At 41.6% G+C, this 12,759-nt stretch overlaps 1 protein-coding gene across 2 annotated transcripts in view; it reads right to left on the bottom strand.

Annotated features, from left to right (window-relative positions):
* LOC126092422 (protein YIPF6) overlaps positions 1–12,759 on the bottom strand; it is a 77,226-nt gene that overhangs the window by 47,354 nt on the left and 17,113 nt on the right. For both annotated transcript variants that reach the window (XR_007521332.1, XM_049908013.1), the window contains exons 3-5: positions 1,786–1,864; positions 1,664–1,706; positions 794–925 (exon numbers count right to left, since the gene is read on the bottom strand). Coding sequence is in view for 1 of the 2 variants with exons in the window: in XM_049908013.1 (XP_049763970.1) it covers positions 794–925; positions 1,664–1,706; positions 1,786–1,864 (254 nt within the window). In the remaining variant the exon portion in view is untranslated. The remainder of the gene's footprint in view (positions 1–793; positions 926–1,663; positions 1,707–1,785; positions 1,865–12,759) is intronic.

Here is a 12,759-nt window from a genome sequence, read left to right as displayed (position 1 = left end):
TACAAATCATGCCCACGTAGCGCTACATATATTCGACGGCATAAGTTAGTTGTGGCGGCATGTACCAACATTTTTCATAACTTCCGCTTGCTTTGCACTCGATTCTAAGCCGCAGGCGGTTTTTTGGATTACGAAAACCGGAAAAAAAGTGCGGCTTAGATTCGAGTAAATACGGTAGTTTCCCCTTGCTTTCAGCCATTCGCAGTACCAGCACAGCAAGGCCATTTTGGTTATTGTTACAAGGCAAGATCAGTCAATCATCCAGACTGTTGCCCCTGCAACAACTGAAGAGGCTGCTGCCCCTCTTCTGGAATCACACGTTTGTCTGGCCTCTCAACAGATACCCCTCCATTGTGGTTGCACCTACAGTATGGCTAACTGTATCACTGAGGCACACAAGCCTCCCACCAATGGGAAGGTCCATGGTTCATTGGGGGGGGGGGGGGGGGGGTTATGAATAAACACCTACCACCTACAAAATCAACCCGTATTATCAGTGTTTCAACATGGTCTAAGATTTTGGAACATTTATGTTTATTAGTTGGGCTAAAATTCTAATGATTAAAAGTCAATTTCAGATATGAATTATAATTAGGTGAGACATAATATCATCCAGGCAGAGCATTTAATAACAAAAAAGAGCATTTTTTATAACTGTCTTCACAATGATCATGTTTTCTGGTGCTTTAATATTAAATTTGGTAAAGCACATAAATAAATAAACAACAATTAAATAGACAGACATGGAATAAATATTCAGCAAAAGAGTTACATGAAGCCACACTGTACTCACATATTTCCCCCAAGGAGCTTTGAATTCACTGTTACTATCATTGATCCAATCCAGACAATCACAAAAACCTCTGCAAATTCTGGCCCTCCATCTTTTGAATCATTTGCCACTTCAGATGAGCCTTGAAGAATCCTAAATAGAAGTAATGTTGAGTGAAGAACGAACAATAAATACAAATTACAAACAATCTGCAATGATCCTATGTGAAAGTTAAGACTGTGTGTTGTGACCAAGATTTGAACCCAGGTCCCTACCATTTCCAAGGCAATGTGCTACCAATTATGACATTTGAGTTCTCCTCATGCACTGACTCAAAGCTACAATTTGTCATCAGTTGCAGCAAATAATATGCATAGTATAATTACTCCTCATAATGTGCAAATTCAATGCAAAACTTACACAGCAGAGTCAAATAAATGATGCATATACCTGAATGTCAAATGATAAAAATGTTAAATTCATGAAAATGGAAACTGTGATATGACTGACAGTTATTCAAAACCAATAACTGAACTGGTAGCCTTCACTTGTGTACTTACAATCAACAAAATGACACTAAATGGACACATTACAGAAAGTAAGGCAAAGATTCAAATGTAATGGAACATATATTATATTCAAGACACACAAAAGGCAAATAGGAAAGAAAAACTCTTGATGAAGTAACAAAGATATTAGTGTTATTCCATCCTGGATTTTTTATTCCTTGAAGTAGTGATTTCAAACTATTCCGAACACTCAATATTTAGTTTCATGCAGTTAGGCTCAATATTTACTTCCATTTTCGTCAAATATTTTTCATAAAATTTTAGTAATTGTAGTATGCTTATTTCCCTTTCTGCATTTTACTTTATTCAAACAATTACTTACATAGCCATAAAAGTGCAGAGAAGTAATGGTCCCCAAAGATCCCCTGAAATTAATTTCACAAATTGTAATGAAAAAATATATACGAGAGATTTACAAACATGCAGTAAGGAAACTTTACTCACATTCTTTTAACAGGCTTTTCTTTTCTTTGGGGTAGAGGACATGAAAGAACTTAATACCAACAGCCTTGAGGTCACGTAACTGTGAATAATAAGAAACTTTAATAAATGTCTCCACTTTTCTACAACAGTACACACAGTCTAATTTGATTTTACAATATAATTATGGCAAGCATAAATATTACAATAATACATGTAACAATTTGACATTGAACATAAAACAGGACTGTTCTTATTGAATCTGCTGGTGACAAACAAAGAAAAACAGCAGTCTGTAATTATTCTACAAAGTCTCCTTCAATATAAATACCTTTTCCAACAGACATGCAGCTTCTAGATCCTTTCATTGAAGAGGAAAAAAACAGATGAATATAGTACAAATGCCACTCAAGGAAAAAAACAGATGAATATAGTATACATGCCACTCAATGGCTTCATCATTACAGAAGTTGTGTCCTTCTAAATCCTCTATCACTAACTCAAATATAGAAAAAATATTAGGATAAATCATAGCCAAAAGGGGAGTGTTTAAGAGGTATCAAATAAATCATATGGGGCTTACTTCTGTATAAGCCTACTTTATGCATCCTTCAAAATCTGTCACATAGAGATCTGTTAATGAGAGCAAGTACACAGTGAAAAATTCACTTGGGAAAACTATAAAATGATGAGACAAATTGCTGGTGTATCTTCAGATGTGAAAATTTAGTACTGCCAATAGACGCATAAAATTACATGAGACTAGCCTAGCTTTTGAAACTATATTTTCCTTCCTTTAGGAGGAGAGAGGGCTTGGATGGGGAAGGCTAAAAAGGAAAGTCAGATCACTCAGATCTCAGGATGAGTGGGACTCACCTCATGTGAGGATGAGGCACAACAAAGATGAAGAGAGATGTGTCCAAGAGAGCAGGAGGTTAATGATTGCACATTGTTGTGCACTGTTCCGTCTACAGTCCAGAGATAATCATGACAGAGTGCAAAGTAAATATATATTAAGGGAATAGGAATGAACAGACTGAAAATCCAGACAAGTGCCAGAAGGACTCATGCTATGAGGGTTCCAAATAAACTTAATTATGTATATATAATAGAGGGAAACATTCCACGTGGGAAAAATATATCTAAAAAGAAAGATGATGAGACTTACCAAACAAAAGCACTGGCAGGTCGATAGACACACAAACAAACACAAACATACACACAAAATTCTAGCTTTCGCAACCAATGGTTGCCTCGTCAGGAAAGAGGGAAGGAGAAGGAAAGACAAAAGGATTTGGGTTTTAAGGGAGAGGGTAAGGTGTCATTCCAATCCCAGGAGCAGAAAGACTTACCTTAGGGAGAAAAAAGGACAGGTATACACTCGCACACACACACATATCCATCCGCATATACACAGACACAAGCAGACATTTGTAAAGGCAAAGAGTTTGGGCAGAGATGTCTGTGTACATGCGGATGGATATGTGTGTGTGTGCGCGAGTGTATACCTGTCCTTTTTTCCCCCTAAGGTAAGTCTTTCCACTCCCGGGATTGGAATGACTCCTTACCCTCTCCCTTAAAACCCAAATCCTTTTGTCTTTCCCTCTCCTTCCCTCTTTCCTGACGAGGCAACCATTGGTTGCGAAAGCTAGAATTTTGTGTGTATGTTTGTGTTTGTTTGTGTGTCTATCGACCTGCCAGCGCTTTTGTTTGGTAAGTCTCATCATCTTTCTTTTTAGATATAATTATGTATATAGATGGTGATGGTGATGGTGATGGTGATGATGATGATGATGACGATGACGATGACGATGATGATGATGATGATAACAACAATAATAATAATAATAATAATAATAATAATATTTGTGGCTCAATGGCCTGGTGCAAGTCTTCTCTTGGACACCACTTCTGTGACTTGTGTGTCCCTAACCTAACCCAATTATCCAATCGAGAAATGGGGACTTTTGGTTTAGCATAGAATCTAAATCATGTGTTATTCCTGGTGACTTGTCATATCACTGAAAAGTGAAAGTGTGGTTAAAACACAGATAGAAAAATCTGTGGTCCAACCAAGATTCAATACAGTGATCCCTCAGTTTCCAGGTATGGGCTTTACCGCTAGACCACCTTGCGACAGCATATATATAGAAGGTTCATCTACAGGCTTTGATGAGTGAGTGAGTGAGTCTCGAAATATGTAACATATATGGCCATATCTTTGATTGCATTGACATAGAAGCTTAAATTTTTTTCCATTGCCAAGAGTCCACTGGGCTTAGTACATTTTAACTTAATATCTTTGCCCATTCTTAAGGTAAATGGATCTTTACAGATGGCTGTATCTTTTGATTACATTGACTTAAGAGGTTAATTTTTTTTTTTTTTTTTTTTTTTTTTTTTTTTTTACATCACCAAGGGACCATAGACATTAGTAGGTGACATAAATTCCAACTTGATACTTTTAGCCTTTCTTGAGAAAACGTGACCTTAACCGTTGGGCAGACAGACATACAATGAAGTGAGCATATAAGGGTTCTGTTTTCACTGATTAAGGTACAGAATCCTAAAAAAGATGATAAGGAAGAAAAAAAAAAAAAAAAAAAAAGAGGACAGAATGTGTTAATAGAGGTTAAGTCCAAACAAATATCCAATGCAAGGATTTTAAAAGTTCAGAGGAACTATGGCATAGCAGGCACTAACATCCCTTTAAGTCATGCCATAGAGCATATTCAACATTTGGGTACTGAGCGCATTCAGCCAGTTTAATGGTGGTCATTTCTATATAAAACACTGTGATTCTTGAACTGATGCCAGTTATAACATGGATCAAACAGTAACTTTTCAGAACATTTCTCATGATGAAACAATGATCTGGCTAAAAGTACTTTAAAATGGATTACAAACAGCCTCAACCACAACAAAAAAAGTTATTTCAATGGTTACTGGTTTTGGTCAGTATATGATCATACTCCGACCCTCGTACCATGCTGGTAGGCAGTGGTGGTGAACAGAGCAGGCATTATGATTCCAAGAGCAATTGATGTTCATTGAGTCATAACACCTGCTCCATTCACTGCCACTGTCTACCATCATGGTATAAGGATCTGAGGATGGTCACATACTGACTGAAACCAGTAACCACTGAAATAAACATTTTATTACAGTCAAGACTGTTTGTAATCCATGTTTAAAATGACTGGAACACTTTTCAGAAAAAATATTCTCTGTGCTTGTAGTGAAATGCCTCAAAATGTTATGTGCATGTAACAGCAAGGCATAAAACTATGCAAAGTATAGCAGCCTACTTGTAGCACAAGTGCTGATGATAGATCATATTTTGGTAGCAGACTTAGTCGGGCTGTTGGATATGCAAATGAATGATTGAGATGTATAAAATTGCACATATATGGCAATAGAGCCTATGATGGGAATGGGGTCAAAAGCTGATCACATGAGCATCTGTAAAAGGTCAAATAAAATGCCACCCACCAGCCTCCTCTGCCTTAGTTTTTCTGTTATTCAACTGCCTCTACAAATGAATTCAGCAGCACCAATAGTTCACCTTGCATTTAGTGCACTGAATCCTGACTTTGTGGGTTCCACAACATCTTACCTTTATGGAATTACTTTTGAAATACGTATTACCTGGCAACTAGTTCTGGAACCAAATTCTATTCTGGTGCAATCTCTTGTTTCCATGTCTACTGATGATGTTGTTGTGAAAACTGGAAGCATCATGATCTCCAAAAATTACAGACCACCAGCCAATCCTGGCCAGCCAAAGTTATCCTCTCACATATTGATCCTGCTATATATTAGGGTAATAAGCAACGCAAATACAAAGATTGCAATGATAATGGGAACACACTAATAACATGGGCAGAAGATGAGCACCACTGACTTGGGTTTGATGCTAAAGGTCAATCCACTTTTAAGTCAGCAGCATGTAGGCATGAATAAAATCCCGATCTAGTTTCGTTTCGGCTGAGAAAAGTGGCAAGTCCCCAGCAGTCTAACAAAAAGTTCTCAATAACTTCCTACATGGCCAACACTTTAGTGTTGGAGTCAGGAGCAGGGAAGAGGACAGGTAAAGGCAGCACAGGGACTAGTGGAGGTTGAGGCCAGGGATGTTACAGGAATGTAGGATATATTGTACAGAGAACTCTCACCTGTGCAATTCAGAAAAGCTGTTGTTGGTAGTTAGGATCCAGATGGAACAGACTGTGAAGCAGTCACTGAAGTGAAGAACACTGTGTTGGGCACCATTTTCAGCAACTGTGTAGTCCAGCTCTCTCTTGGCGACTGTTTGTCGGTGGCTATTCATGTGGACAGGCAGCTTGTTAGTCAACATACCCACATAGAGAGCAGTGCTGTGGTTGCAGCTTAGTTTGTGAAGTACTTGATTGCTTTCAAGGTAGCCCTGCCTTTGATGGGATAGAAAATTCGTGTGACCAGACTGTAGTAGGTGGTGGTGGAAGGATGTATGGGATAGGTCTTGCAGTTAGGTCTACTGCAGTGACCTGAGCCATGAGGCAAGAGGTTGGGGACAGGGATGAACTAGGTATGAATAAGGATTTTGTGTAGGTTTGGTGGCTGGCAGAACACCATTGTGGAAGGGGTGGACGTATGATGAGTATGGTATTCCTCATTTAAGGGCACAACGAGAGGTACTTCAAACCTGGCAAAGAATGTAATTCAGATGCTACAGTCCTGGGTGGCACTGAGTAACGAGGGGAGTGCCCCTTTGCGGATGGACAGTGGATATGTGGGAGCTGGTAGTGACTAGTGAAACAAGGCATGGAAATATATTTCTGGACAAGGTTGGGAGGGTCTGGAATATTCTACCCACTATTTTTCCCACCCCTCCCACAGTGGTATTCTGCTGCCCAAAACCTAAGCAGTATCCTTATCCATTACTTTATCTTGAAACTCTTCCATTTGGTCCATGTTTGCATAGAGAAACAACAATGTCAGAATTGAGTCTGCCATGATGCAACACACCTTGTTATTTGTTCACTTATTTATTTACCAAACTAGTTTTGGCGACAAGTACCGGGAGGAGGATATTAGTGTTTAACGTCCCGTCGACAACGAGGTCATTAGAGACGGAGCGCAAGCTCGGGTGAGGGAAGGATGGGGAAGGAAATCGGCCGTGCCCTTTCACAGGAACCATCCCGACATTTGCCTGAAGCGATCTAAGGTAATCACGGAAAACCTAAATCAGGATGGCCGGAGACGGGATTGAACCGTCGTCCTCCCAAATGCGAGTCCAGTGTGCTGACCACTGCGCCACCATCATCAGTGTTTTTAATATAAAACATGCAGAAAATAGCATAGTTATACAAACACAGTAACACATTATCAACATTTTTACTGTTCATTTTTTGAAATATAGTTTTCTATGGATACTTTCATACCACCTTATTTATTGTACATTATGGCATGTTTTTACTACACTGGACTCGCATTCGGAAGGACGACGGTTCAATCCCGCGTCCAGCCATCCTGATTTAGGTTTTCCGGGCAAATGCCGGGATGGTTCCTCTGAAAGGGCACGGCCGACTTCCTTCCCCATCCTTCCCTAATCCGATGAGACCGATGACCACGCTGTCTGGTCTCCTTCCCCAAACCAACCAACCAACCATGTTTTTACTGTCACTGTTTGCTGCATATTTTTCTGTGCTTTTTTCTTATGCCGTTTTTTCTCAGCGTACATCATGTCACCTGCAACTGTGTGAACAGGTTGGTTGGTTGGTTCGGGGGAAGAGACCAAACAGCGAGGTCATCGGTCTCATCGGGTTAGGGAAGGACGGAGAAGGAAGTCGGCCGTGCCCTTTCAAAGGAACCATCCCGGCATTTGCCTGGAGTGATTTAGGGAAATCACATGTGTGAACAGCTGTTAGTAAACAAATACTAAAAGGTGAACTTAGTATGTCAGCAATATACACTTGGGGGTTGCGGTAGTGTTGTGGAATCCAGTTTTGGTGTGTACGGGACTGTTATTTAATTATTCATGTACTCATGTTTGTTGGATGGCATGTAGCAGATTCTATACACAGAAAAACATAACTTTCGCACTTTGTCTATGATCAAAAACATTACGCCATCTTCATGTTTGCACGTGTCGTGAGAGGTGTATTGCACGCTACGAGAAGGCTATGTAAACTAGCGGGAATTCCGATGAATTCTGTTCCTTATTTATGTCTCTGTGTGTGATGGGGAAGTGGTTCTTTTGCGTGTCTGTTCTTCTTTCTGTTCTGTGTCCTTGGTCAGTTCTCTCAGAGCAGTAAAGAGTGTGTTGTTGCAAAGTGTGTGTTTTTGTTTATTGCATTCTTCCCTTCTACTATAGCCTTTTGTATGTAGTAATTTCCTTCTATTGTAAGTTGTCAGTATAGACTGTTGCTGTGTTTCAGAACGTGTAGATTTCGATATTAGTGCGGTTATGGTTTTTTTCATTACATGTTTTGCGAAAGTTGAATGTGTGCTGTCACTCTTTAGAGCTCTCAGGCGCTCTGTGTACCTCGTTCGGAAGTTTCTGCTTCTTTGTCCTATGTATTGGGCCTGACAGGAGTTGCATGTGAGTTGATATATTCCAGTGCTGCTGAATCTGTCTGAGATTTTTCTGACTGGTCTTAGGATTTTCTGAACTGTGTTGTTCGTTCTGAATGTTATTGGGATCCCTTGCCCTTTCAAGCTGTTTCCAATTCTGTGTGTTACTTTGCTGTCGTGTGTTAGTGTGTACCATCTGTCTCTTTATCCTGATGTGGCGTGATCTGCTGTGTTGTCTGTGTGTACTGCCTCTGGGGTTCAGATCATTTGGTTGTGCTCTTGAGTGGCTGGCCGCTATTCGTATGTTTCATTTTTACCTTGTTGTTCAGTTTGTTTATGATGTCTGTTTTATAGTCATTTTCTGCAGTAGTTTGTTTGATTATATTTTATTATTATTTATTATTCGTTGTCCATCCCTACTCCACCCACACCCCTATCCCTTGTGTTATGGCTCATATCCTTGCAACAGACCTAGATGCAAGACCTGTCACATACATTCTCCCACCACCACCTACTCCAGTCCAGTCACAGGCATCTTTTATTCCATCAAAAGCGGGGCTATCTGTGAAAGCAGTTATGTGCTTTACAAACCAAACTGTAAGAATGGCCACCAAGAAGCTGTGGCCAAGAAACAGCTGGACTATACAGTTGCTGAAAAATGCTGTCCAACACAGTGTAGTTCACATCAATGACTGCTTCACAGCTTGTATCATCTGGATTCTAAGCACCAACACCAGTTTTTCTGAACTATGCAGGTGGGAACTCTCCATGCAATATATCCTACATTTCCATAATGTCTCTGGGGAGACCTTTGCTAGTCCCTGACCTAACTTACCCATCCTCTTCTCTGTTCCCACTCCAGCACAACACAACGATCTCCCCCCCCCCCCCCCCCAAACTCCTGATGATACCTAGCAGCCCCACCCTGTCCCTGTCCCTGTCCCTGTCCCTGTCCCTACCTTGACCCCTGCACACTATCACAAGTAACACTACACTTTCTGCCACCCTAACCCCCCCCCCCCCCCTCACGCATGCTGCCTCCTCATCCCCACTATCAGATTGCTGCTCCCACCAAGCACAGTTATGACTCAGTCTGGCCACAGTGGTGGAAGCTATGAAACTAAATTACTTTTAAAATATCATAATTATCACTATTGTAGGAAAAGATAGATTGCTACTTGACATAAAGAACACACATTACGTTGCAGACAGGCACAATTAAAAGACACTTAGACAAAGCTTTTGGCCACAGCCTTCATCAGCAAAAGAGAAACAGGGAAGCAGACATCATTTATACACACAAGCAAGCACACCTCACACACACATGACCACCAGCCCCAGCAGCTCAGGCCAGAATACAGCTACCTGGGTGGGGGTCAAGTGGAAGGGAATGAGATAGTAGTGAACAAGTGGAGGGACAGAGGAACGCTGTCTGGCAGAGTGTGCAAGGACTAGACTGCGAACAGGCACAGTCTCAGGAGATTATGGGGCAGGGAGGTGGAGGAAAAATGACAGGAGGAGGGAAAGAGGGGTGAATGGAATGCATTGGTAGAGAGTGACAAACAAAGAGGTTGGGAGATAAGAATGGAGAAGAAATGATAGGACAGAGGGGGTGGAAACTGTTACGTGGACTGTGTGGGAACAGTATGTTACCAAAGGTTGAGGCTGGGATAATTATGGGAGCAGAGAATGTATTGCAAGGATGATTCCCATCTACAGAGGTCAGAAAAGCTGGTGGTCCAGAGGAGGAACGAGATGGCTTGGGTAGTAAAGCAGCCACTGAAATCAAGCATTTTATGCTCAGCTGCATTTTGTGCCACAGAGTGGTTTACACAGTTCTTGGCCACAATTTGACAATGGCTGTTTAAACTGTTGGACAGCTGGTTGATAGTCATACCAATATAAAAAATTGTGCAATGGTTGCTGCAGAGCTGGTAAATGACATGGCTGCATTCACGGGTAGCCCAGCCCCTATGGGTAGGATAAACCTGTGACTACTGGAATAGGAAGTGCTGGATGGCTGGATTGGGCATGTCTTGGACCTGTGTCTTCCACAAGGATAAATCCTCGTAGCACAGGGTTGGGGTTGGGAGTGGCATAGGGATGGACTAGGATGTTCTAAAGGTTGGGTGGCGATGGAACCCCACTTTAGGAGGGGTGGAAAGGATCTCAGGTAAGAAGACGCTCATTTCACAACGTGATAATAGGTAATCAAAGCCATAGCAATCACTGTTTGTTAAAATTGTAATTTCAATTATTTAAGTTACCAACAATTACCTTTTGGACTAGATGGTGGACATTACAGCTCACAAAATGAATGAATGAACAATGTCTTCCACAGAGAGTCAACATAATGTTCGTTTCTTTTCTTGAGTCATAAGTCTTCTGGCTGGTTTGATGCACCCCACCACAAATTCCTCTCCCATGACAAACTCTTCATCTCAGAGTAGCACTTGCAACCTATGTCCTCAATTAACTATGTGATCAAAAGTATCCGGACACCTGGCTGAAAATGACTTACAAATTCGTGGTGCCCTCCATTGGTAATGCTGGAATTCAATATGGTGTTGGCCCACCCATAGCCTTGATGACAGCTTCCACTCTCCCAGGCATATGTTCAATCAGGTCTGGAAGGTTTCTTGGGGAATGGCAGCGCATTCTTCATGGAGTGCTGCACTGACAAGAGGTATCAAATGTTGGTTGGTGAGGTCTGGCACAAAGTCGGCATTCCAAAACATCCCAAAGTGTTCCATAGGATTCAGGTCAGAGGTCAGGACTCATGCAGGTCAGTTCATTACAGGGATGTTATTGTCGTGTAACCACTCCGTCACAGGCCATGCATTATGCACAGGTACTCGATTGTGTTGAAAGATGCACTTGCCATCTTCAAATTGCTCTCCAACGGTGAGAAGCAAGAAGGTGTTTAAAACATCAATGTAGGCCTGTGCTGTGATAGTGCCACGCAAAACAACAATGGGTGCAAGCCAGCTCCATGGGAAACATGACCACACCATAACACCACCACCTCCGAATTTTACTGTTGGCACTACACACGCTGCCAGATGACGTTCATCAGGCATTCACCATACCCACAGCCTGCCATTGGATAGCCACATTGTGTGACTCCACACAACATTTATCCACTGTTCAATCATCCAATGTTTACACTCCTTACATCAAGCAAGGCATCATTTGCCATTTACCATCGTGATGTGTGGCTTACGAGCAGCCACTCGACCATGAAATCAAGTTTTCTCACGTCCCGCCTAGCTGTCATAGTACTTGCAGTTGATCCTGATGCAGTTTGGAATTCCTGTGTGATGGTCTGGACAGATGTCTGCCTATTACACATTATGAACCTCTTCAACTGCCAGCAGTCTCTGTCAGTCAACGGACGAGGCCAACCTGTATGCTTTTGTGCCCTACGTGTCCCTTCAGGTTTCCACTCCACTATCACATCGGAAACAGTGGACCAACAGTGCATATGGCAAGAGAAGAGCACTGACAGTTGACACAGCCTTAGTGCATGTGCTTCGTGCATCCACAACAGCCAATCAGATTGTGAGCTTTTGTTTACATTACCGTGGCAACACCCCGGTGTTGTCGTAGTGCTGGACGACTGCTACTGGCTCGCTGCCCGTCCGTGTCGAATACTGGTAACTGCGCTGCCAGCTGTCAGAGCTCTTCTCTCGACGTACGGAGTATAAGGATGTTTAGGAGTGTGGAAATCTCAAGTACAGACATATGACACAAGTGACAGCCAATCACATGACCCCATTCGAAGTCTGTGAGTTATGCAGAGCACACCATTCTGCTCTCTCACGATGTCTAATGACTACTGAGGTCACTGATATAGAGTACATGGCAGTAGGTGGCAGCACAATGCACCTAATATGAAAAACTTATGTTTTTTGGGGGTGTCCTGATACTTTTGATCACATACTGTATTTACTGGATATATTACAATCTCTGTCTTTTTCTACAGCTCCCTCTGGTACCATGGAAGTCATTCCCTGATGTCTTAACAGATGTCCTATCACCTATCCTTTCTGCTTGTCAGAGTTTTAAACATACTCCTTTCTCTCCAATTCTGCGCAGAACCTCCTTACTCCTTACCTTATCAGTCCACCTAATTTTCAACATATGTCTGTAGCACCACATCTCAGATCTTCTGTTCTGGTTTTCCCACAGTCCATGTTGCACAACCGTACCATGATTTGCCCCAAACACACATTCTCAGAAATTTCTTCCTCAAATTAGGGCCTATGTTTGATACTAGTAGACTTCTCTTGGCCAGGAAGGCCCTTTTTGCCAGTGCTTTTTATGTCCTCCTTGCTCCGTTGTCACTGGCTATTTTGCTGCCTAAGTAACAGAATTACTTAATTTCATCTACTTCATTACCAACAATCCTGATGTTAAGTTTCTCACTGTTCTCATTTATGCTAA

The sequence above is a fragment of the Schistocerca cancellata genome, chromosome 7 (genome assembly GCF_023864275.1).
Source record: "Schistocerca cancellata isolate TAMUIC-IGC-003103 chromosome 7, iqSchCanc2.1, whole genome shotgun sequence".
Classification (NCBI taxonomy): domain Eukaryota; kingdom Metazoa; phylum Arthropoda; class Insecta; order Orthoptera; family Acrididae; genus Schistocerca; species Schistocerca cancellata.
The sequence above is the reverse complement of the archived record's forward strand: the minus strand, read 5'-3'. Positions and strand labels throughout refer to the sequence as shown.